General features: G+C 44.9%; 2 protein-coding genes and 1 pseudogene across 13 annotated transcripts in view; 2 read left to right on the forward strand and 1 right to left on the reverse strand.

Moving 5' to 3' along the window:
• Positions 1 to 15518, forward strand: part of Cldn10 (claudin 10) — an 85109-nt gene extending 69591 nt beyond the window's left edge. For 3 of the 4 annotated variants that reach the window (XM_021182088.3, XM_021182089.3, XM_021182087.3), the window contains exons 2-5: positions 2758 to 2919; positions 3009 to 3090; positions 14793 to 14900; positions 15390 to 15518. In XM_021182088.3, the coding sequence (XP_021037747.1) occupies positions 2758 to 2919; positions 3009 to 3090; positions 14793 to 14900; positions 15390 to 15513 (476 nt within the window). In that variant the 3' untranslated portion in view covers positions 15514 to 15518. Of the gene's footprint in view, positions 1 to 2757; positions 2920 to 3008; positions 3091 to 11445; positions 11712 to 14792; positions 14901 to 15389 lie in introns of those variants that run through there. The other variant, XM_029469336.2, reaches the window with a different exon arrangement.
• Positions 15519 to 17230: 1712 nt separating this feature from the next.
• LOC115029352 (small nucleolar RNA U3) lies at positions 17231 to 17316 on the forward strand (annotated as a pseudogene).
• Positions 17317 to 17724: 408 nt separating this feature from the next.
• Dzip1 (DAZ interacting zinc finger protein 1) overlaps positions 17725 to 26187 on the reverse strand; it is a 49582-nt gene continuing 41119 nt past the window's right edge. For 4 of the 9 annotated variants that reach the window (XM_029468834.2, XM_085828840.1, XM_021182553.3 and 1 more), the window contains 3 exons: positions 23286 to 23416; positions 21620 to 21788; positions 17727 to 18739 (listed from right to left, as the gene is read on the reverse strand). In XM_029468834.2, coding sequence (XP_029324694.1) covers positions 18660 to 18739; positions 21620 to 21788; positions 23286 to 23416 — 380 coding nt within the window. In that variant the 3' untranslated portion in view covers positions 17727 to 18659. Of the gene's footprint in view, positions 18740 to 21619; positions 21789 to 23285; positions 23417 to 26187 lie in introns of all 9 variants that reach the window. The other 5 variants (XM_029468837.2, XM_029468838.2, XM_029468839.2 and 2 more) reach the window with 3 other exon arrangements.

Below are 26187 nucleotides of genomic sequence, written 5' to 3' on the forward strand. Positions count from 1 at the left end.
ACTGAGAGTTGGCCTAGACCCCCTTCCTTCCTGGGTCTGGGCCTGGAGACCTGGGAAGGTCAGAGAGAGGAGACTTTAGAATGAGAGATTTGGGAAAACTTTTTCTCTCTCTCTCTGAAGTGTAAATACTACTGTTATTTCCCCTGCCTTGCAGGCTGACTGGCTTGGACAGCATTTTAACCAGTGTTTACCATGTAGGGAAACTCATTCCCTGTTCTAAGTGACCAGACTGTAGAACGTAGCCCTTGGTAAATTCCAGACCATCCATCTGCCTGTGATGAAGCCCATAAGGAACTGCAGATTATGGTGCATAATAAAGGAATGTGTGTTCCTGTCTTTTTCTAAATATGTGTCACACACAGAAGTCTCCTCTTTCCCATGGTTTTCCTTTCCTGGGTCTCAATGGCCTGTGGTCAACTAAAGGCCATTAATAGTAAATGAAAAATTAAAAAATTAAATAATCTATAGGTTTTGAATACATTTTATTCTATTTTACTTAATTAGTACTTTTTTTTTTTTAACAGTGCCTCACTATGGAGCCCAGGCTAGCTCTGAACATTGTCAGAGTTCTGGGGCTGCAGGCCTGAGTTTCCCAAGCCCAGCTTTATAGATGCTGTTAACTCTTTCTGTACTTAATCTGTAATTTTTATCATATATTTTAGCAAAACTGGTGTATACATAAAATTCAGTATTATTTGTGGTTTCATGGGAGTTTCTAAACAAAACATACCCTAGGCTGATCAAGGGTACTACTGCATTTGTGTGTGTGTGTGTTTGCATGCGTGTGACTATATATATGTTGTGTGGGTATGTGTCTCTGTGTGTCAGTATGTCTGTGTCTGTGCATGTATCTCTGTGTATCTCTCTCTCTCTCTGTATGTCTGTGTATGTCTCTGTGTGTATGTCTGTGTGTGTGCATGCATCTCTCTGTGTGAATATATTTCTGTGTATATGTCTGTGTATGTATATGTCTGTGTGTGTATGTGTGTGAGTGTAGGTCTGTCTGTGTGTGAGTGTATAACTCTCTGTGTGTCTGTGTGTGTCTATATGTGCATCTTTGTGTAGGTCCCCATATGTATGTATCTATCCTTCTACTTTTATTGTTTAATGTTTGCATTCAGAGCAAGCTAATTGCTACCTGTTTGCTGCCTGTGCTTTTGTGGTGAGCAGGGAGCCCCTTGCGATCCCCTTGCAGACCCCTGGGCTTCGTGAGGTGGTGAGAGACCTTCTCCTGGTGTTGCTGCTGCTCCTGTGCTGTGGGCTAAAGTTTGAAATAGAGAGTTGGTTCAGTGTTTAGTAGCAGAGACCCAGACAGCTTTGCAGCACCAATGACTGTTAACAAAAAGAGCCTCCACTGTCCCAAATCACCAAACCAAGTTTCTTTTGCTGTCTTTGACAGCATCCTCATCAATGAAATGAACTCCGGCTGCACTGCCACAGCAGCCTGTGTTTACAGGGGCTGAGCAAACAGGACATTAAGCAGAAAGAACTGTTCCCCAGGGACAGGGTTCAACCTTTAATTTCCATCCTTTTCCAGAGAAGTGTGGGACAGGAGACCACCAACATTTACTCCACAAATTTATAATTATTAGCTTACTAGTATGGATTATCATTGGCTTTGCTTGAGTACTAAATAATGATAGGTGGCACTTAAGAGGGTTTTGTTCTTTTGTTTTTATTAGAAGGCCTAGTTCCCAAAGCAAGCCTGCTGTGTGTTTATTTGCCTACACCTGCTATACGCCCCTCTCTCACATCAGTCCGAACAGTGTTGTTTCCTGCTGAAATTAAGTGGCTTATATGGGAATGGTATGTTATTTTGAATTTTATTAATTTAGAGTGAGTCCGTGCCTGGCCAAATGCCCTGCTAAAGTTTGTCATTACCCCAGCTATGCAAATAAGATACGTGACTGAGAGCATAGATGGTTCAGTGGGAACAAGCTATCAGGCTCACGAAAGAAACTCGCTTGCACCCAAACACTTGGCTGAATTATAATTTACTCTCCTATTAGGCAATATTTTCTAAAGCCCAACTTTATTATATGCACTCTAACTAACAATAGCACAGTGTCTCTAAAATAATTCTTAGATTCGACATGGGTCACGAATGGACGCTGGCTAGTCTTACTCATAAACTTCCATTGACATCAGGAGATTTTACCCGTCGGGAGATCTTGCTGCCCGTGTAAATGTTCTAGTTTTGCAGTGCCAGAGTCAGTATGGTATCTATTGAGAAGGTTGCTACGCTAAGGAGTTAGAATGAGAGACAATGAGGCATGTACTTCATAATCTTTTCCAGGGTGTGATCCCTTCTACTGATTACTAGCTCATCGTGGCAAATCACAGTACCTTCGCATGCCTTGGTAAATACAGGAATAACATAAATTTAGCCAGAGGCTATGCATAAGGTGGCCCTTCAAGAGTGAGGCCCAGAACGGGCTTTTCAGGTAGACTTGCTTGCTTTCCTTTCTTTTCTTCTTATCCTTTTCTTTTGTCTTGTTTTGTTTTGTTTTCGAGACAGGGTTTCACTGTATAGCCCTGGCTGTCCTGGAACTCACTTTGTAGACCAGGCTGGCCTCGAACTCAGAAATCTGCCTGCCTCTGCCTCCAAGTGCTGGGATTGCTTTCCTTCCGTTGTGTTGCTGGTTTTCCACCAAGACAGTCTGACAGCCATCCCAAGCGACAATGCTAGCGAGGTTTTCTTTCTGGAGAGCTGTGCATTTCTGTGTTAACATGAACAACGACTTGCTCTAATTACAGGTTACATCCAGGCATGTAGAGGACTCATGATCGCTGCGGTCAGCCTGGGATTTTTTGGATCCATTTTTGCACTCTTTGGAATGAAGTGTACCAAAGTGGGAGGCTCAGATCAAGCCAAAGCTAAAATTGCTTGCTTGGCCGGGATTGTATTCATACTGTCAGGTAAACAGTTGAATTCCTACCAAACAAGGAACCTCGGGGTGTAAATGACGAAACGCTGACTGGTGTGCTTGTCCGCTGGTGTTTTGCAGGTCTGTGTTCCATGACAGGCTGTTCCCTGTATGCAAACAAAATCACAACGGAATTCTTTGATCCTCTCTATATGGAGCAAAAGTAAGTGTTGTCTTCAGTCGAGATGTGTCTAGCTCATAGAAAAATGAGAGAGCTGGGTGTCGTGGATTTCCTGTATAGCTTTTGAAAATGAAGTTTGTTAGTAAATCTGACATTAGGTTTATGAATCGTCTTGATGAAGGATGCGTTTGGTGACAGTTAATAACATCATACATCATCTTTAAATAGCTCAGAGCAGAGGATGTGGAGAAGTAAACCCATCCATTTACATGACCAAATTGAAGGGAAATTCAGGAAAAGTCGGGGTGATGTAAGATGCTAAGTTCTGAAGATAAAACTTGCCTTGGTAGTTCATTCAAAACAATCTTTGCAAATGCTGGTCTCTCTACCTTCCCAGCCTTTATGTAAAAACTACACACAGTGAAGTGCTGTGGGGCATCTAGCCCTCCCTCGGGTGACTGCTAGTATCTGCAGCTGAGTGCCTTAGGACTGACTTAATCAGCTTGTTGGTGGGTTGTTGTTTCTGAGTTTAAGGATGCTGGCTTTTTGATAGGGTCCCTGGGATTACTTCTTTGGATTGTAAAAATCCCAGGGACACCACATGAGAAACACCCAACCGTATATCAAATCTTTTGTCTTCATGAAACTCCCATGAAGCTCGCATACTTCTCTAGGAAACTGTGTGTGCACATTTGTGGGGTGACATGGGGGTGGGGGTGTTTTGACATCAATCAAGCTGGCAATTATATTTCAGACTTGAGATAAGTAATGTAAAAATTTTAAAGGTCAAGTATAGACATAATTGGTCAAGTGAGCATTATGTTTTCCTAGTACATTTAAAAGTCTTCAGGGCATTGTTTTTCTAGTTCTCTCTTCAGTAAGCCAGAGTAGTGGAGTTGTACGTAATGAGGATTATATGAACACATATGGGTCCCTTCACATGCCAGGCACAACATTGCTGGATTCTATCAAATTGCTTCACATTTATAATACCCTCATCAAGTGGGACTCTCTCCTGAGAGTCTCTTGGACTAAACTAATCCACATCTCAAACCAGGAGGTGGAGTTCTGTAGAACACATGCTCTAAACTGTGAGACTTATGATGCTAACAATAACTGTGCAATACTAATTTCATAATTACATGAAACTTTTGCTACTAAGAAACTACATGCTACTTTTTCCCCAGAGCTTCTGTCATACATTTATTTTAAAATAGTGTCCATTCAGACATTTTAAAATTAAGAAACAAGCAAACAAACATTGTCCTTAGATCCAATCTAATTTTTACTCTTTACCCATGGTAGAAAAATATATCCTAATTTGTAAGTATTCTCCTTACTTCTCTTTCTTTTTGTTGTGTTTCATGTTTTTGAGATACAGTCTTGCTGGGTAGCCCAGGCTAGACATGAACTATGATCTTTTTGCCTCAGCATCCTGAAAGCAAGGATGATAGGCTCAGCTTCTTGTTTATTTTTGAAAATTAGATTTGTACAGATGTACAGGAAACCAAACTCGGAGGTGATGATTGAGACTTCAAAATCTCAATAAACTCTGGTTGGATCAGGGAATGATTAGACTGGAGGGTGGTCAATGTCCTCGTGCATTCTAGTTAGAGAGGCATGGCAGGAACCCAGGCTTCAGGTAAACCAAGGGCTCCTTCAAACCGATCCATCGATAGCAGTGGTTTCATCTGATGTTTTACTTTCTAAATTAACACCTTCTTGGAGAGGGTGGGCAATAGAAATCAGAAAATCTGAAGCTACATATGCATTGGCTTCCAGTACAGAGTTAACCTGGCTCTACAGATCTTGAGAAGTCATCGTTAAAGCAAATCTTTGACCAGGGTTATTTGTGGAAGAGTGTGTTCTCGACTGGCTTTGCTAGAATTTACTAACTGCTGTCTGATTTCAAATTCATCTGAGCTTGAACATGTGTGAGACTCAATTGATGACTCTGCCAACCCAGGTGAGCAGAGGTTTGGAGAAGGTGCTGGAAGAAGGTTCTAGATGTTTCTTTGATGTCTTGCTAGACCGGCATGAGGACTCTGTAACTTTCTTGAGGTCAGAAAGCATCTCCTTCAGTTCTATCTACCTACCAGAGTGCTCCCAAGTGACTCTGTTACTGTAGAGAATCTGGTCCTTCCAGACCTGTGCAAAGCTTCCTGCTATGTTGACAGTCTGAGGAGGCAAGACTTTGCGGATGGATCTGGGAGGCATAGCCCTGTTCCTTTTCCCACAAATGGCACACATTAGGCTATACCAAGTTACCTCTAAGTGTTTTCTCCCTGGTGGTGGCCTCAGAAGCTGTGACTGTCAGTAGCATGAGTCCACGTATCTGGGTCCTTAGCAAAGCACCGGAAGGCTGCTGTTTGCCACAAGCTTTGGTTTGAATTGCACTCTTGTGCCCGAACCCTAAAATGAAGATCGTTCAGGCCTTGAAACATGTGTTCCACTTTCCTCTTGTTGTTTTGTTGATGCTGTTGAATTCTAATGCATCTCATCTCTCCAGCATTAGACCTTTGCAGAGCTCCACCCTATCCCTCTAGCATATACGCCTTGGCTGTCTAAGCTAGGAAAACACAACTAGGCTTATCAACAAATTCCTACTGTGTGCAAGGGAACCCAGTTGTTCCTCAGTTATTCCTGAGTAAAACGAGGGTAGAGCTGCAGTTGAGATTCTAGCTGTCATGTTGCCGTGCGATAGCTTCAGTGGCTTTTTATTCTAAAATGCTTTTTACCCCCATCATATAGTAGAAGAATTCTCTTCCGACTTACATCTAGCAGAATCACAGAACTTAGACAGCTCCCTGTGTTTGTGTTTTCTGCTGTTTCCCCTCTTTGTGAGTTTTCATCTAGGTGGTGACTCTGCTTGAAAAACTCCAACACAGGCATTTACAGAGACATGAAAACAACCTCTTCTCTTCCCCTTAGGCTATTCCAAACCAACTTCCTCCTTTTTATTAAAACAGGATCCAATAAATCCAAAAGAAAAAAATCTACCCACCTACAAGCTTATGCTAATAGGCACCCCAAAGCAAGATTCACAACCCACATGATAACATTATTCTTACCCTGGCTTTGTTGCCCAAACCACTAACTTCCTGAATGTCTTGTTTTGCTTTCTTAAACTGTTCCAAGTCACAATTGATCAGCAGAAAAAAAAAGTGCTTTTCAAAACAAGCAAAGTAGAAGCCTGCCACCACGACCCATTTAAAGAAACAGAACCATGTTGTCTGCAACTCCACTGTGTACCAGTGATGCTGGGCCTCTGAGCCTCACACTTGGGTCTTGGCCTCGAGGCTTTTCTGTTTTCCATTTTACTGTGGAATTTTTTTACTCTTCATTCCTGGCATATTTGATTCAATACTTTAGGATTTAGACTATACTTAGGTAAAATCTTTTCAATATTGTAGGTTTTAGTAGTTAGAAATTAATGCTTGCCAGACTGGGGATGTGGGACAATGTAGATGGAGGCCCAGGTCCAGTCCTCAGCATAGAAAGAAAGGCATACATGGGGTGGAAGGCAGAAAGAAAGAAGAGGGTAGGGAGGGGCAGGGGTGAGGTGGACGAGGGAAGAGCTACTTTCAGATGAGTTCTTTCATTCTAGTTTCTGGTTGAGACCCAACCTTACAGGTGCACAAGTGACCTAGCCAGGCTATTTACCTTTTCTCTCCCACCTTTGCCATCAAATGCTGCGATATGAATGCTCACTAGGTTCTTTGGAAAGTGAACTGAGGTTTTTGCACTGGCCATAGAGTTTTGGGTGGGAGATTGATCACACGGAAGCCTTAAACACCGGGAATAATTGGAACTCAACAGTAAGAAGGCATGAGCCTGGAACCTCGCTTTGTTTAGAAGCCTCGTGGGTCACCTCTGCTTACAGGGAGTCTCCAGATGCGTCCATTCGGCTACTGAGCCTTTTAAAAATCAACCGGGATAGCAAATGTTTGCCAACTCCATTCCATTTTACTGATTAGCCTGTGGCGAGATGATTCCTGTCAGTGTAGTTGGGTCTGACAACTTAGCTCCTATCCCTGTACACTCTGGTCAGACCTCTGATCAACCTTCCCCACTTGCTTCCTGGGAGATGTAGCTTCTGAGGGGTTCCTTTTGTTCCTCTCGCCCACATTATCACCCTACTGGTAGTTCACACTTGCTGGTTTATCAGTCTCCCAGACCAGACAGGGAGCATCGTGAAACAGAGAGCGCATGTTAATTTGTTGGACTTCTTGTAACCGTGTAGCTAGTCCACGCTTCAGGATACAACAGGGGTGATATCAGCCTCGACGGGTCTGTGTCTCTCTGTAAGTGGAAGACCTTTGCTTATGAGATAAGGGTAATCAGATGAGAGCATCCTGAGCCTAGAGAGATGGCTCAGCCTTCAAAGGCTAGGAAGGCTCACAACCAAAATGTCAGGAAAGACCTGGGTCCAAGCTGCCTGGAGTAACTCAGCCCTGCTGCTTCCTAGTTTCGTGTCCTTCCCACGCTCTGTGATCTGAGTCTACAGAATGAGGATAAGTGGTTGTGATGGTCAGGCGGGATGGCAGAGCTCAGAGTTTAAAGTCATATCTGAAAGTGCATAACAAACACTACAGAAAAATGTTAGCTCTTATTTCAAAAGATCCTTACACACGTATCCACACCACACCACCTCACCTTTTACAGTATTTTTGAGATTAGCAATAGAGAAATGCTAGAGACCTAACAGAAGGAATAATTGTTTTATGACACTTGGCTCTTGTCTTAGTCAGGGTTTCTATTCCTGCACAAAGCATCATGACCAAGAAGCAAGTTGAGGAGGAAAGGGTTTATTCAGCTTACACTTCCACACTGCTGTTCATCACCAAGGAAGTCAGGACTGAAACTCAAGCAGGTCAGGAAGCAGGAGCTGATGTAGAGGCCATGGAGGGATGTTCCTTACTGGGTTGCTTCCCCTGGCTTGCTTGGGTTCTTATAGAACCCAAGACTACCAGCCCAGGGATGGCACCACCAACAATGGACCCTCCCCTATTGATCACTAATTGAGAAAATGCCTTACAGCTGGATCTCATGGAGGCATTTCCTCACCTGAAGCTCCTTTCTCTGTGATAACTCCAGCTGTGTCAAGTTGACACACAATACCAGCCAGTACAGCTCTCAAATAAAAGGAAATTTCAAAGGGGGTCTAACGTGCAACCATTAGGAGAACCCGCACAAGTAGCCATAATTTGTTAATTTCTGGTTACCTTATCCTTGAACTGAGTTACATACAAGCAAGCTGCTGTAGTATCCGTCAGTTACTAAGATACTGGGGGATTGTTTATATCAGAACGAACCCCACAGGGTCTCCTGCTTTGGTTGGTGTTCAATTGTTTTCCTGTGGACTGCTGGGGATTCTGAATGAACGCTGGAAGCATTTTAATTGTTCGGGATTAGCTTTTGGCCTGGAGTCCATCTGTACATACATACTTCCGTATGAAGGAACTCCCCTGTCCACCCTCACAGCGACTTCAGCACAGGCTTAGCCACACAGAGTCCTCTGAAAGGTCTCAGGGCAGTATTTGCTGTTAGGAACTTCAGCAGGGTCAGTTTATTCAGACTTCAGAATTGCCTTGCAAACACATCATTGAATCTCCGTGAGCATTGTGACTCAGCACACCATTCCTGCTCCAGATCAAGACCAGGGAACCCCCTCCCCCCAATTATCCACCCCGCTAGACAAGATCAATGGCACCAATGTTGCTAAGTAATGGATTTATTTTTGCAACAAACGGAGTAACTTGGGACACACGAAATATTTCTACTAAATTATAATTTACCTTGGCTAACATGACATTTAGTTCCACTGTGAATGGCTTCTAAGTTTCCAGTAACTTGTAAGGTTACTCCTCGGAAGACCTCACCGGTCACCTGGTGCAGTGACAGCCGGGAAGGTGCTGGAGTCAGGTCAGTTGTGAGAGGCTAATCTGGGCCCTGACCTTGTAGTCACTCAGTTGCTTCATCACAGTAACACAGATGGGCAGTGTTACGAAGATTAAAGAAAATAACATACCAGGAAAATGTTGGTCAAAGGCTACTGCATAGAAACAGTAGAAAGATCGGTTTTACATTGGTTTGTGAGTTCAGCCCGAGGGCTGCTCATTTTTCTGTTTTGTTTTGGTTTTTTTGTTTGTTTGTTTGTTTGTTTGTTTTTGTTGTTTTGAATGTACCTTGGGATCATTTCTGATACCTGTCTGTGTTTTTTTTATTCTTTAATGAGTTAAATAAAAATATTTGCAACATGTTAATTTTAAAAATAAATGTGAGAACAGCTCCTTCTATAGCACACAGGGAGAAGTCAAACAAGGCTCCTGCCATTAACACATTGCTTGTGGACTTCTGAGCCAGCTTGTAGTAAGTCACACACATGCTGCAAGACAATGCATGCATGCTTGTTATAATTCGAAATTGAGAACTGGCACCAGAGGAGGAAATTTAAAAAGTGCAGCCTTGCTTTGGTTTCTCAAATTTGAGAATTCCATATGCAGATCTCCCAACATGGGATTTAGACTTTTGTCTTGCTTTGGCTCCTGACTGGGAGCCTCCAGCACTGTTTTGTAAGTGGTCCGGGATACCAGACTGTGGGAGGGACTGTTCGCAGAGGAGATTGGCGGTGGGCATCACGCAGAAGGCAGGTGGACTTTGGCAAGCTCTCAATGGCCCACTCTATGTCAGCAACTTGGAATTTGCAGTGTTAGGAACAGATGTGCTTATGTCCTTATAGAATATCCATTTATATAGACTCATCCTTGCAGTTACACCGCCTTAGATTAAAGGGCTATCTACATCAGACAGCAATGATGTCCAAAAGGCTGGCTTACCAATGGAACTAAGGAATTCAGTTTTAAAGAGCTCATGTGGATAACATATAAATGTACATTCTAGATTTTTTTTTTTACTTTCTTCCCAAAACATACTGTTTTGCATTAAGGTAACTGGTGTGTGTGTGATTACCATTTTTAATTAAAGCAAGGACATTGTACTCTAAAAAGGCCTGTGACCTTCATTAAGGTCCCTTCAGTATTCTTTCGGTCTTTTCATTTGCTGTAGCCTTACTTTTGGAGGGGCTGTTCAGCACACCCTGGCTTTAGTGGCTCCTCTGGTGGCATTGGGTAAAAGATCAGCCTCCGGGCGTTTGGAAAAAATTCCACACCCTGTGGTTCTGGAGCCACTGAGAACTCAATGAGCCAAAGAGGGAGAAAAACCTGAAATGGGAACTCAGAGTAGATGGAGTGGCATTCAAAAGCACTTATAACTCATTTATTGTGAGAACAACGGTTAGGCATCCAGGTTTGGGATCACAGTTACAGGCTTAAACTCTCAGCTCTACCCTTTACTTAGCTCAAATGTGAGGCAAGTCATTTAATCTCCCTGAGCCTCAGTTTCCTCTTCTGCAAACTGAGGATACATATACCCATATCTCAGAATTGTAATGAGGGTTGAACGTCGATGTGTGTTCAGATGCACAGGACAGTCTAAGAGCCAGGGCTTGCCGTTCCTGGTCCTCAGACCACATTTGTATGTATGTGGGAAAGCTGAGGTCAGTCATTCTGTTTGCACAGACATGCTCTTTGAGTTCTATTGTTAGGCTCCATCACACCCGTACTGTAATTATTTGCTTAATGTCTCACTAGTCCCACCAGAACTATAGGATCTGTGGGAGGAGCTGTCGGGCTGACATATCTTGTCAATCCGGGATACAGTGAGTGGCTTGGCATGTCTGTGGTGACAAAATGAAAGGGCTGGTGCATTGTGCTGAGTCAGCACCACCACGCAGCTCTTGTCCTCTTCAGAAATGATGGGTGTGAGCAAGAGTCTTATCTAGCTGTAGATACAGCAGGACTAACTCGTACTTGAAAGCACATTTGAAATGCTTCAGATCTTTCTGGTTTATTTGGGAGGATACTTTAGAGCAGTTAATCCATGTTTCAATTTTTCTGATAAGAAGTAACCTCATCCCCCAGTCTTGGTGTGCTAGAGTCATGTGCTCTGATACAAACGTGTCAAAGCTACGAGGGGGCAGCCCTCTGATCCAGAGTGACGCGTTTTTGGTGTATGCTAAAATGTTTCAAGTCTAAGCCAGTCTCTGTCCACACAGTTAAGGGTCAGTCTGGTGTGGAGCTAGTTATTCTTCCACCATAGGGAAGAAGCTGAGGTGAGGTGATGGGACCATAGAGACCACAATGGGAGTGAAAAGCTGGCTTAGGGACAAGAGGATATTGCTCATAAAAAAAAAATGCAGCAGATAATTTGAAGTCTGGATAACCTTCCTGAAGTGTTGAAATCAGTTTCTTAGCATTACCGAGAGTTCCAGGCAGAGGTGAGGGAGACGTGCCTTGGAAACCGATTGCTGTGAGCTTTATTGTCCCTTCTCTCCAGGCTGCCTTTGAATGGAACCAGTCACTGTTTGCCATGGAACAGGCAGGGATGGGTGTGGACTGAAGTCACCCTGCTGAGGGAGACTCAGACACAGGTCTCTCAGCAGAATAAAGAAAAAGTCTGGGGGCTGGTGAGATGGCTCAGTGGGTAAGAGCACCCGACTGCTCTTCCGAAGGTCCGGAGTTCAAATCCCAGCAACCACATGGTGGCTCACAACCATCCGTAACAAGATCTGACTCCCTCCCTCTTCTGGAGTGTCTGAAGACAGCTACAGTGTACTTACATATAATAAATAAATAAATCTTAAAAAAAAAAAAAAAAAAAAAAACTTATAAAAAAAAAAAAAAAAAAAAAAAAAAAAAAAAGAAAAAGTCTGAGAGAGGAAGAACCAATCACAAAAGCCATCACATCGGAGTTAAAAATAAAGAGGGGATGACGTGGGGTCTCTAGATTCAACTCCAAAGAGATACTACTTCGAAGTATTTGTCAAGATTTACAATGGAAATTAGGTAGAAATAATTCACTCAAAAGTGATCCTGCTTATGTAAAAAGTAAAATATATTTAAAAAGTGGAACGAGCGTCTGGGCGTGCGGCTCGGTCCATCAAGTACTGGTTTAGCAGGCAGGAGGCCCTGGTTTTATCCAGTACACCACATAAACCAAGGTGGCCTGCCTGTAATCCTGGCACTCCAGAGGCAGAGGCTGAAGATCAGAAGTTCAAGGTCACCTTCTCTACACAACAATATGAAGTTCTCCTGAGATCTATTAGTTCCCTGTCCTTCCCTGACTCAAAATTTAGAAACTGGAGTCAAAAAGCTAGTTGTTATTACAAACAAAGATCGTCATTCCAAGTCCCTTCAGTAAGTTTCGAGATGGACTGAACTCATGACAACACAGGCAGGCCACTGGCAACATTCCCTTCTGAGAGGTCTTGGTGCTGAGCCGTGCAGTTCCTGACTTCTATCATGTTTGCTCCTCACTGACCATTCCTAAAAAGTGGAGACCCTCTTAGCGGTGGTGGAAGACGCCTTTTAATCCCAACAGAGGCAGGCAGATCTCTGTGATTCGAGGCCAGCCTGTGATGTGGGCTCTTCTGTGTATTGTACAGATGCCTCGCCTGTCAGCTAAAATGCCTATGGCCTTATGGCTTAGGCAGAAAATAGAGGTGGGACATCCGGGAGGAGAAAGAATTCTGGGAGAGGAGGAGGCTGGGAAAGGGATGAGGAGACAGACTCAGGGTACCTGAGTTCAGGATAACCAAGCCATGTGCCAGAATGTAGGATAAAGTAAGTGGTTATCTTTAGATATGATCTGGTCAGAGTAGAGTCTAGCCATATGGCCAAGGTATTTGACAATATAGTATGAGTCTAAGCTTTATTTCTGGGAGCATGGAGCTAGGAGGTAGAACCTGGACTTGACTACAACACTGGACACTCAAAGGAGTAGCCATGGCTCCTACTACTGGGACGCTCCTCCAGGAAAGCTCGTAACTCAAAGAGAACCTGAGACTTTTTGAAAGCGTGTATCCACGGCAGCATAGTTGGAGAGGTGACCTCTAGAGCAAGCAGAGAAAGGTAGTGGGATGAGGTTTCAGGTCCTATGGGAATGGCCTCCACAGAGAGTATTGTCCTCTGCGTGCTGGCTCAGGATGCGTCTGGAAGGATCTGAAGCCAGGTCATTTTAGGACTTTAAGGGTTTACAGGAGTCAAATGGCATGCTATGTGTCATAGCTCTGCATCTTTTATGTGTACAATCTCATTAAGACAACATAAAAAAGGTGGCTTACCTTAGAGATCTGGGCCAATGAAATTTTATATGTATAGCATGGTAGTTTGTCAGTTTCCTTTCTAAGACATTTCCCTGTTGTTGATCTGGGTAGCTCTCTTTTCCAGTGATGTGTACTCCACTCTTGGTGCATATGTGCAGCCTGGAAGTGCCTTTTCTCTCTTTACATCAACTTTCAGTTTCTGTCATTGCCACATGGGGACCCTTGAAAAAGTCTGTAGGCTTCCAGAAGCAGCTGTAGTGCTAATGCCCACCTGTTCTGTCACAGCTGTTCCTTGCCCCCAGCTGTCACCTGGTTTCCCAAGGAAGGAAGTACAAGAGAAGGTCACAGGGCAGAGATGCATAACTCCATCCTAGGTGAGGGGAAAAAAGTCCCTGAAGCTTTTAAGCACCACTGCCTGCCTGCTACTGGCTCTGGGCTACAGAAATGCCCACTGCTGCACAGACAGCTACAGAAAACCCATGCTGGGTTTAGGGGAGCAGAGATCCCTCCTACACAGCCAAGTGGGAAGGATCAATGGGCCAAGAACCCTAGAGAGCTCCCGTCAGCTGCTCTCAGCAGCTGTGTCGCCTCCACACCAGAGGCAGAGCCAGGTTCTCAGTACATGCCCAACCCATGTCAGGAGCAATATAGAAGGTGGCAACCTGGAGCCCTGACTTCTCATTACCTTGAACTCTCCAAAGATTATTTCTGCATGGATCTGTGTGACCAATACACACTCTGGGCTCATTTTATACTGAAACACCAGTCCCTCTACCACCCAGTTTTGCAGTGTGTGTGTGTGTGTGTGTGTGTGTGTATGTGTGTGTGGCATCCTAACTCCACAGAAAGAGGATGCCCTAGGGTTTTGCTATTCTCTATTCTTATTCCTTGTTTATTTGGTGTGTGTGTGTGTGTGAACATGTGTGTTCATGTATGTATACACGTTGTGTGTGGCTGCTCCTTACCTGAAGGGATTTCTTCTGTCTACAAGTGACTTCATCTTTGTGACTTTAGATGCTGGGCTTCTTATCTGGAGAAGGGCTGTCTGGGTCATGTCTACATTTACTTCGTGTCCTGCCACCTAGAAGCTTCGTCGCTGGTTACGTCTAGATGAGCGTCCCCACTAGACTGCAGAGACGCTGCTCTCATCTGTCCCTAAGCCTCTCTGCATAGACTCCTTGCACCTTCACGTACTCACACTCAGCAGGCACTTGATAGTTATTGAACTAACTGGAACACACATGGAGGCAGGCTTCCTTTTCCTTACTACAGTATGTCTAAATAATTTGGCCAGTGGAACACAAGAAAGGAATGGAGAGTTTGGAAAAGTAAAGGCAGAAAGAAGGCAGAGGATACATGCTGATGGGTCAGGAGGCCCAGGCTTAGACCTTACCTGGCCTCATCACCCTGGCTTCTGGTCAGGAAGTTGGAGAGGCTAGAAAGTTTCAGTAAGCGTGGGAAGCATCCTAGTGCCTGGAACGTGTTACTGCGTCCTTTGTAAGCTTAGACTGGGAAAGGGCGGGTGGGAACCTTAGCTAGCAGGTGGGCTGGCTGTGACGCTCCTGTCCTTCTCTCACAGGTATGAATTAGGGGCTGCTCTCTTCATTGGATGGGCAGGAGCTTCTCTCTGCATCATTGGGGGAGTCATATTTTGCTTTTCAATATCCGACAACAACAAGACACCCAGGTAGGAATGAGAAACAAAACTGCCCTGTTAAAAACCCGCACTATTCTCAATCGTTACATATGGGACAATTCGTGGGACGCTTAGAATTAAAAGTAACAATTGAAGAAGGGTAGGGATACAGTTGCTATTGTTTAAAGATTCCCATGGCTGTGTTCTAACAGCTGGCTCTGTGACTGGGAGGTCCAAGCCCAAGTGGAAAAGTGTGGTCTTCAAGTTGGCCTCACTGAAATCTCACAGAGGCAGGAATTGTTTAAGCCTCCACAATGCCTTCTGAGTGTCAGGAAAGAGATGATCTTTAAAAAAGAGTTCTGAGAAAGAATATTAGAACACATGAGAACATCCTGCGTCCCTTCATCGTGCAGGCAGAAGAGGGACGAGAGCTGACCAGAGGAAGAGTTAACTCTGGGCTGCTGTCAGCAATGGTTCTATCCATTTCTCCTTTGCTCTGCATGTAGAACAGAACCAACCCCAGTGTGCTTTACCTTTCAGAATGGGCTACACATACAACGGACCCACGTCTGTCATGTCTTCTCGGACCAAGTATCAAGGCGGAGAAGGAGATTTTAAAACCACAGGCCCTTCAAAACAGTTTGATAAAAATGCCTATGTCTAAAGAGCGCTGGCAAGCTGCCTCCTGAGTTTTGTTGTGCAAGAGAACTGTTCTCACAATAGTCCTTCCAAGGCTCTCCTGTAATTACTGCTTAAGCTGTTTTTTTAAAAATAGAAATTCGAAGACTGTTGATTGGATGTAAATGTTCTTATAGTTATACACTAATCATTTTCTGTTGTGCCTTTCTGTAAGGAAAATAAACAGGTTATTTACAGGATTTGTATATTTTATACACATAGAAGACATGGCTACCCTTAGTTCATAAGACTCAGGGAATGACAGCCACTTGGATCCTTAATGTACTGAGAACTTCCCTCATTCCACCCATAGATCAAACACAAGTGTGCAGACGATGGATGGTGTTGTGTGAAGGGGACAGCGATGATCTCAGACCCCTCATCCAGTATCCAAGTCAAACAATCCCACAATCAATCTGCCATGTCGTTGATTTCTAGTTTCTTGGTTCTGTCCGTCAGGGCTGTCATTTGTCATGATGGCTAAAGAAAGGGCTGGTGAGGCCAAGGTGCCTTTGCCCTGTATGTGGACCATAAACCACACGGGCTTGTCTGAGCGAGAGCATGTGACCACTAGCTGAGCTGGCCACTGGTGGCGGCTGAATCTAAAACCAGCTAAGGAAGCTCTGGGGCCTGTGTGGGCCTGCCTGTCTCATTTCCTGTGTCCCACGGGTCTGCACCCAATACTCATTAGGTCACTGAGACACTGGCCATTTTTCAAGGCATGGAATTTGATCAGGTGGTTTGGGAACAAAGATGCAGGTGAATTCCTGAGGCCAGCCCTGCATGTCACTTACCCACAAAGGCAGTAATTGTTCCCACTAGCACACAGCTTATAGGTCATAGCACATTCACCCTTACACACCCCCTCAACCGTTGGTGCTTACATTTTCCTGCGTGTGCAGTGAAGAAACGTAGAGTAGGGAGCGGAATGAGCCCTGTAGTGTCAGAAGCAGGGCGTGAGCTGGTCTAGGGTAAAATACATGGTTTCAAGTTGTAAGAACTGGTACTTCTGTCATATGCTATAAATCACCCAGAACGAGTCACATGGCTGACTACATGACTTTCCCAGAGGGTAAAAGACTGAAAAGGAAATAGAGCACACTGTTTGCAGGGATTCAACGAAAAGGAAAGGAAACTTTTTTTAAAAAAAGTAAAAAAAAAAAATTAAAACATTTTCCAATGTCATATATTTTGCTTCCATAAAGACAGGTTAGGAACCGCAGACCAGCGTGGGAACAGTGCTGTGTAGGCACACATTTAAAATGATTTTTTTTAAATTTCAGATGGGCTGGTGAAGACAGCAGCTAGACTGAGAATGTAGAGAGAGTGGGGCATGAAGGCATGGGTGGTCAGGGAGGGGCCGCCTAAGCTCTGTCAAGGAAAAGGAATAAAACTGAATGAGGACAAGAGGGGAAAAACCCTAAACACAGATAAGTTAAAGGACTGGGCTTTGTGACCTACAAACACCAATTGGATTTAAATGTTGGGTTTGACCAGGTCCTTACCTGTCCTGGGGTCTGGGGGTGAGGGTGGGGGTGGGGAACTGTGGCAGACACAGAGTCTGGAACACTACTCTTGATTTCTACCCAAACCCATAATGACAATAAAAACCTGTTGACGTGAGAGATGGGAAGGCTGTTGGTCTCTGTCCACAACTCATAGCCTGATTCTCGCTTCCTGAAGCTTTTAGAAGCTTACACATAAAGACTATACTTTCAGGGATCATTTCTATAGTTCGTTACTAGAGAAGTTTCTCTGAGGCCATCACTGGAAAGAGAGGCCCATTGGACTTGCAAACTTTATATGCCCCAGTACAGGGGAATGCCAGGGCCAAAAAGGGGGAGTAGGTGGGTAGGGGAGTAGGGGGGTGGGTATGGGAAACTTTTGGGATAGCATTGGAAATGTAAATGAGGAAAATACCTAATAAAAAATGAAAAAAAAAACCAAAAAAACAATATGAAAAAAAAAAAAAAAAGAAGCTTACACATAAAGTGAGCCTATTTGCACACAACAGCTCCCCGCAGGGAGGTGGGAGAATCTTTTTTCATGGTTTGGAATGGGCACACATACGTTTCTAGATGGTAGCCACAATCGTCACAGAGATATATTTCGAGGTCAGGGTGTGTTAGATGCCAGGGCTTTGCACAAGCCCTCTTATAAATCTAGCCAAGAAGTCTTCTTAATAACCAGCCACAGTCACGGTGTGTGATGGAGGACTTTACTGGCACAGTGGATGAATGACAGGAGACCCCAAATCAACAAGCCATTAATATGTTTCTCTTTTTTTTTTTTTTTTGAGATAGTCCTAATAGTTCTACAAAGTATAAAAAAATATTTTTTTAAAAAAGGAAAAAAATTTAAAAAGAAAAAAAGCAAACAATTTCTATATAAACTTTCTGATCATTGCCAAGATCATTATTCAAGAATATAAATTAGTTCTGAGGTATTTTATACTATGGGCTGGGGACTGAACACAGGAAAATGACATGTGGGTGACTTAATAACGGCTCATCTTTTTCTAGTGACCATCTCACAGGAATCAATTGGCAGTTACAACAGTTGCACAGTATTCATAAAACATCCAAGATGAAGGTTACACTGCAGAAAAGAACTCGTTAGTAACGGCATGCTGACAGGGCCTCAGAGCTCAGTGGGATCAAAGGGACTTTTAAGGAAATGTATTTACCATGGGCCTAGCTAACTGTTACCATTCATGGGATCATTGAGTTCGCTAATTCAGTTTGAAGAGACGACAGGATTGTTTTAACATAAGAACTACCAATGGGACAGTACATATATATTTTAAAGAGCTATAGTAATTCAAACTGAAGCCTGCTATCAGTCCAAAAAAAAAAAAGACTTAAAAGTTAGTTGAAAAAAAATACATTTAACACTAGAGAGTTCTGTACTGAAGAAAAGAGTTTTTATGACTTAAAGGATACGTTGTTTTTACACAGTGGACAGCTGACCGTTTGTTCTCGATACTGTGTTACATGTCATAAGAGACACCCTTGTTCTGAACCGGCTTCCTTGCTATGGTTGGAAACACTAAAGAGCACTAGAGTCCTATAGGTTGTTGACTGCTCTGATGCTGGCGGCTTCGGCACAGTCTTCCAATGTGCGAGGCTGTGCTTAGACATCCAGGACATCACTCCAGTCAGTCACAGTGACTAAGCTGCTCTTGAGTGTGCTCGGTTCGTTTTCATGAAGTCCTGGGTAGGGAAGAGGAGGAAGAGGGGGGATCTGAAGTTAAATTAGGACATTTTTAATCCCCACTTCAGCCGTTTCTCACCTAGGGTCTGAATCTTGTTCAAGCTTTGTCCCCCAAGTCCCTACAGGCTTTGGGGGAAGGCTGATAGAAAACACACCCACGAGTCGGCCACATTTCTACATCTCCTCACAGGACGTGACCTGTGACCACTCGTCCTGAAGCACACAAGCTCCTGGGTGGCAGGGCCTGTGTCCTGTGCTCTGTTCCTCTCCCCCTGGAGTTCAGCACAGAGCCTGGATGTTGAGGGTTCTCAGCACATCTGTATTGTGTTATTAACTGTGGGCAAATAAAGACTGTGCAGGAAAGGAACATAAAACCCTACACATCAAGGTCAACCTCTAGTTTAATATCTAGAGGTAAATGTTATACATAGGTTTTGCTGGGGTAGAAGAACTTAATTTGAAGTTAATTAAAAAAGAGCCATGGGAATAGCATGCTGTGGGGAACTCCATTCTAGTTTGAATCTAGAATGTTCTCTGAGGAATGCAGGGTCCTGTCATTGAGGCAGCCTCTTGGTTCTGTTCCTTACAAGGCACTGTAGCCCAAACATCATCTTGTTTTTTAACTGCAATGGATCCTTGGCAGAGATAACTTCATAATGGCAGTGGTTTGCAGCCATGTTATCAGGTGACAGTGTGAGAATAACTGCAGAGCTGACGCTCTGGAGGGGAGAGTGGGGACAAAGTGGGACCCAGAGAGCCTGCTGAAGACAGGAGACATGACTATGGAATCTATAGACACTGGCAGAAAATTACAAGTAAGGGCACAGAATTCATCCAGTGAACACAAGATCTGCGAGGGACGGTGGTAATGAACTCTCTCCGTCTTAGTAGGACATCAGGACCTAATACCCCAAGCTGTCAAATCAAGAGCCAGGCTTGAGCCTATTACTGAGAGAGATGGGAATGGCTCACCAGATGCTAAAGATGATGGGGAATACCATGGAGGAGACTTTCTCTCCGTCTTCGCATTTACCACGTACTAAGGTCACTCTGATTATCTGTCTGCCTGTCTGTCTGTCTGTCTGTCTGTCTATCAAGCTGGCTATGGTGGTGTAGCACAAGTGGAGATATTCTAAACAGCTGCTTGTGTTATTCAATCTGACAATCACTGTTGAAACAATGGACTTCAAAGAACTGTTAATTTCCCCAGGAATCTCACGGTGCCCCAGGAAGAGATGTTATTTAGGTCTTACAACCTGCCAGCCCATGTTGCCTGATGAGATCCCAGACAATAATGGATGAGTGGTAGGTAGGACCACACCGTACTCAATTCCTCAGCTGTGTGTTCTTGGCCCTCTATTTAAACTTTGACGTGTGTGTGTGTGTGTGTGTGTGTGTGTGTGCATGTGTATGTGTGTATGTGTGTGCATGTATGTGTGTGTATGTGTGTATGTGTGTGCATGTATGTGTGTGTATGTGTGTATGTGTGTGTATGTGTATATGTGTGTATATGTATGTGTGTATGTGTGTGTGCGTGTGTATATGTGTGTGTATGTGTATGTATGTGTGTGTGTGAGAGAGTGTGTGTGTGTATGTGTGTGTATATGTGTGTGTGTGTGTGTAGGGGGTGGGGTGTCACTGCATCACTTTGTCCCTCTTCCCAATTTAGTCACATGGAATAAATCTACTTTTTCTGCTCCCACTTTGGATTTGGCTCCTTTCTTTGGCTTACTGACGATGGGTGGCTGGATCTCACTTGGGGCACAGGTTGTGACCACCCCAAACTTGACTAAGGTGGAACACCTGTAATCTTGGTATTCGAGATGTTGATGAGTATGTGTGTGTGTAGTGTGGGGAGGTGCTGCAAGCTCAAGGCCAGCTCTGGACTATATAGTGACATAGTTGAGATCTTGTCTCAAAACATCATCCAAGCAAAATAAACAAAGTATGTATATGTGTATACAGACATGCACGCATGCACAGACACACACATGTATGTTATGATTTTTGAATTTACAAACTAAGCCTATTGAGAGTCATAGGACTGTCTGAGAGTTATATCCAGGCTCTGATGGACAGGAAGTATTTCAACTTACGATTTCACTTCTGATCCACCCCACTGGCTACAGTGGTGGAAGAAAACCAGGAAGGATACTTAATAGGAAACAGAGGAGACCTGGAAGATTCTAAGAAGGATATTCTCACCCACGAGGAAGCCCAAAATTCTAATCTCTGGGGGGTATCTGTGTGAAGAGACTATGTGTAGACATTGTAAGGAAAAAAAAATAACATCAGGGCGTTCAGTGAGATGGTAGAGCACAGTTAGAATGAGCTGTGCACCTATGAATAAAGGTACCAGTATAAGATGTACCCAATAACATAGGGAACAGCATCCTTTCTGAGTTGTAATGGTGTGTCATTGGGCTCTGTTCTGTCTTTGTGCTCCACTCTGACCGGGTCAGTGCTGTGACTGTGATCTGATCATGCTTCCATCTGATAGGATAAAAGGGTAACGAGAGCAGACACTTACAGAGCTGAAACACTTCGGGCCGGAGAGTTAGAGGTACAGTGTCTGCCAGTCAATCGCGAGGACTTGGATTGGATTCACGGAGCTCACGTTTTCACCATGAGTTAGAGCACACTGCTTCCCCAGCACTGGGAGAGCAGGGATGAGAAGCCTACTTGGTGAGTACCAGGCCGACGAGAGACCATGTCTCTAAACACAAGGTGCATGGCTTCTCGGGAGCAATACCAAGCCTGACTGCGACCGCCGTGTGTGTGTGTGTGTGTGTGTGTGTGTGTGTGTGTGTGTGCAGAAATGGGCATCTACAGGGAAACACACACACACCCATCGACGTGTGAGGGCGAAACCCACCAACCTTCTTCCTTGAATTCCCGAGGGTTCACTGGGCCCCAGGCCCTCTGCACCTGGGTGCAGCTGAGATCCCGCTTTGCAGGAGGGGGCTCCCTCTGCTCTATTTTACTCCCCAGAGACTTCTCTTCCTCTAAGGACGATATGTCCCAGTCCTCGTCGTCAGCATCTGTGCACTGAAAGAGACAGAGAAGAAGGTGAGCTTCCTAAAGGAACAGTGCCCCTCATGGTTTAGGCTGAGCAGCTGATGATGCCAGAGGATGAGTTGGGAAGGACACATGGTGCCCAAACGGAGGCAGCTTCTCTGAGCCATGATGAGGATTTGAAAACACATCCTGAAAGCTACAAAAATCACTTTTTAAAAATGCTGTTGATTTTTCTTTAAAGAAAAAAAATCAATTCTGAATTTAGAAAGTCCTAGACCACAAGGATTGTAGGGGGAGGTAACTCTGAAAGTCAGGGTGAGATAGGTCACCAAGGAGCCCTGCAGAGAGTGACTCCCCTGCCTCCGACTAGAAGAACCATGAAACACATTTCTACCAACCCCTTTCCAAAGAGTGACCTGCTGTCTTGACCGATGCAGCATTTTGTCGTTTTCTTGGTTCCTGTTAGCACACAAACAAAGCAGTAACTAAAGAAGGAAGCACAGCAAGGCGCTCGGTGTCCCGGGAATGAACAGAAGAGGGTGGGGTCATCAACAGAATTAAGGAGAATGACTCTCATTGGAGGACACAGTCTACACAGGAGCTGACCAGGGCAGCAACAGCCGAGCTCCACTGGGGTTAGAAATGTCCCAGAACCTTCCATCCCTCTTCTCCAAGGACTCTGCCTCCCAGGTGCCGACAACCCTTAAAAGCCCCTATCTTCTTTCAGGTGTCAGAAGAATCCTTGAGCAACACGTGGAGGCTCCAGATTGTAGTTCCAAAACATCTAACATCTGCAGGCGTCAAACTACACACGTGACGGAGCTGTGGACCCACGTGCAGTGTGAGACACAGATAGCATGTTGTAGGCCACACAGCCCTCCCTGACATTCATGGGCCACACGTGTTTCAAATTAGATAGGGTTGGGGGATGGGAATATTTGCAGACATTTTATGGGCTATGAGCATCCTTAATCTGAAAATTCCAAATCCAATATTATCCAAACTCAGAAACTTTCTTTGTGGTTGCTTTGGGTTTTTTGTTTCTTTGTTTGTTTTCAAGACAGGGTTTCTCTGTGCAGCCCTGGCTGTACTGGAACTCTTCCTGTAGACCAGGCTGGCCTAGAACTCAGAGAGATCTGCCTGCCTCTGCCTCCCGAGTGCTGCATGGGCCGCCCCACCACCCCTGGCAACTTTCTTGTGTGTGCTTCAGATTGAACCTCTTGCTCCTGCAGGCTCAGCTACATCCAAGATCTCAAAATCTGGGAACTTTTAGTGGACGCCAGGGTTTACAAAGTTTAGCACTTTGGGGCTGAAATTTCAGATCTCACATTGTTCAGTCCACATCTGCTGTCAGACAGCGGACTCCACAATTGTCCACCTACAGAACCGAACTGTGAAAAAAAGGCAATCCTGAAACAAAAGACGGCGAGCATCTCCCTTTACCGCATTGGCTTTTACTTTGCTACAGAATGCATTCACTAACTAGTCCCTCCAAGGACGGATCCATTCCTTAGCCAGCAGTCTCACCTTTAACTCTTGCAACGGTTCCTTTTTGATAACTGTGTCAGCAGGGTTCATTCCCGGGACTGCTTTATTCCCACTTCCTTGGGGTAAAGCCATGGTCTCCACATTGTCAGTCTGTATCTTAATGGAGGTTCCTAGAGGAGCAACAGATACTGTCAAGAAAGGCGTTGAACACTTGTATCTATCCCCAGCCCCAAAGCTCTAAAGGAGTCTCAGCTTTACCCATAACTATTTATTATTCAAATGGACTAACTGATATATTTTGGGTTTGGGGAAAATATGGTTGGAGAGAAAAGGTTCAGGGACTAAAAGAGCTTGCAGTTCCTGCAGATAACCTGGGGCAGTTCCTGCAGATAACCTGGGGCAGTTTCTGCAGATAACCTGGGGCAGTTCCTGCAGATAACTGCCTGGGGCAGTTCCTGCAGATAACCAGGGGCAGTTCCTGCAGATAACTAGGGGCAGTTCCTGCAGATAACCTGGGGCAGTTCCTGCAGATAACCTGTGGCAGTTCCTGCAGATAACCAGGGGCAGTTCCTGCAGATAACCAGGGGCAGTTCCTGCAGATAACCTGGGGCAGTTCCTGCAGATAACCTGGGGCAGTTCCTGCAGATAACCTGGGGCAGTTCCTGCAGATAACTGCCTGGGGCAGTTCCTGCAGATAATCTGGGACAGTTCCTGCAGATAACCTGGGGCAGTTCCTGCAGATAACCTGGGGCAGTTCCTGCAGATAACCTGTGGCAGTTCCTGCAGATAACCAGGGGCAGTTCCTGCAGATAACCAGGGGCAGTTCCTGCAGATAACCTGGGGCAGTTCCTGCAGATAACCTGGGGCAGTTCCTGCAGATAACCTGGGGCAGTTCCTGCAGATAACCAGGGGCAGTTCCTGCAGATAACCAGGGGCAGTTCCTGCAGATAACCTGGGGCAGTTCCTGCAGATAACTGCCTGGGGCAGTTCCTGCAGATAACCTGGGGCAGTTCCTGCAGATAACTGCCTGGGGCAGTTCCTGCAGATAACCTGGGGCAGTTCCTGCAGATAACTGCCTGGGGCAGTTCCTGCAGATAACCTGGGGCAGTTCCTGCAGATAACCTGGGGCAGTTCCTGCAGATAACCTGGGGCAGTTCCTGCAGATAACCTGGGGCAGTTCCTGCAGATAACCTGTGGCAGTTCCTGCAGATAACCAGGGGCAGTTCCTGCAGATAACCAGGGGCAGTTCCTGCAGATAACCTGGGGCAGTTCCTGCAGATAACCAGGGGCAGTTCCTGCAGATTACCAGGGGCAGTTCCTGCAGATTACCAGGGACAGTTCCTGCAGATTACCAGGGGCAGTTCCTGCAGATAACCTGGGGCAGTTCCTGCAGATAACTGCCTGGGGCAGTTCCTGCAGATAACCTGTGGCAGTTCCTGCAGATAACCTGTGGCAGTTCCTGCAGATAACCTGGGGCAGTTCCTGCAGATAACCTGGGGCAGTTCCTGCAGATAACCTGGGGCAGTTCCTGCAGATAACCTGGGGCAGTTCCTGCAGATAACCAGGGGCAGTTCCTGCAGATAACCTGTGGCAGTTCCTGCAGATAACCAGGGGCAGTTCCTGCAGATAACCTGGGGCAGTTCCTGCAGATAACCTGGGGCAGTTCCTGCAGACAACCTGGGGCAGTTCCTGCAGATAACCTGGTATAGTTCCCAGCACCCACAGCACAGAGCACACAACCACCTGTGACTCCTGTCCCAGGGCATCTGATGCCCTCTTCTGACCTCTGCAAGCATCTGAATGCACATGGTGCATAAACACACACACACATAAAATTAAAGGGTAAATATATAATTCCCTTAAAAGAAGAAATCACAATTGCCCAGGCATGAAGCTATATAGTTTCCACTCAGAAATCACAGATGGGTGATCTCATTCAACTATGTGACAGAAACTGTTACTCAATGGGTATTTTCCAATGTACTACTTTCCAATGTCGGGTGTTATTTTTAAATGTATCCATTATATTCTCCAAAGTTATATAATTACACAGTATATAAAAGTTATGTGTAATATAATTAAACCTGTTGTGTTTAAATATCTGTAATTTTAAAAGCATATTTTTAAAAATCTATTTTAAAAGACTATCCATTGGCTCTACTTCCTTGGCAACCTATCAGAAATCGCACACTGGAAGCTTGTCTTTCTTTCAAATTACCCTGTCAAACTCGGTGCATTAGGGCAGCCATTTTCGGCCATCCCAGATTAATGGATTGAAGTTTGTTCTCTCAAAACATACGCTGAGGCTCTCACCCCCCACTAGCTCAGAATGTGATCTTAGTTGGAAGTACAGAGGTAATTAAGTTAAACTGAAGTCGTTGACAGTGGTCCCACAGGGCTGGGGGAGATGGCTTAATCAGTAAAGTCCTTGCATACATTCATGAAGACCTGAGTTCAATCCCTGTCACCCACATAAAAGCCAGGTGTGTGGGGATGTGCCTGGAATCCCAGGGCCGGGGGAAGTGGACACAAGGGCATCCTTGGAGCTCAACAGCCAGCCAAATCAGCGAGCTCTGGGCTCAGTAAGAGACTGTGCCTCAAAAAACAAGATACCCAACATTGACCTTGGCCCTTGGTACATGTGTGCCCATGTGTATGTGAGCAAATACACACTTGCACACACATATACACATGCATGCACCAAACACACATACGGGCTCACAGAATTAAAAAAGGGGTGGTCCGTGATCTATGTCACCAGTTGTTGCAAAACCTGGAAACCAGCGCAGACATGGACTCAGCTGGAAGAAGATAGGAAGATAGACAGAGACGAGAGCCACCGCAAGGCAAAGGGTTCTGTTCCAAGGACCCTGAGTATGGTTTATGCAGTCTGTAGAATATGGGCACAATACCTTTCTGCTCTTTAACTCGCTCGGCTTAT

This window comes from Mus caroli, unplaced genomic scaffold, assembly GCF_978045245.1.
Source record: "Mus caroli unplaced genomic scaffold, Mus_caroli_1 scaffold_12, whole genome shotgun sequence".
NCBI lineage: Eukaryota > Metazoa > Chordata > Mammalia > Rodentia > Muridae > Mus > Mus caroli.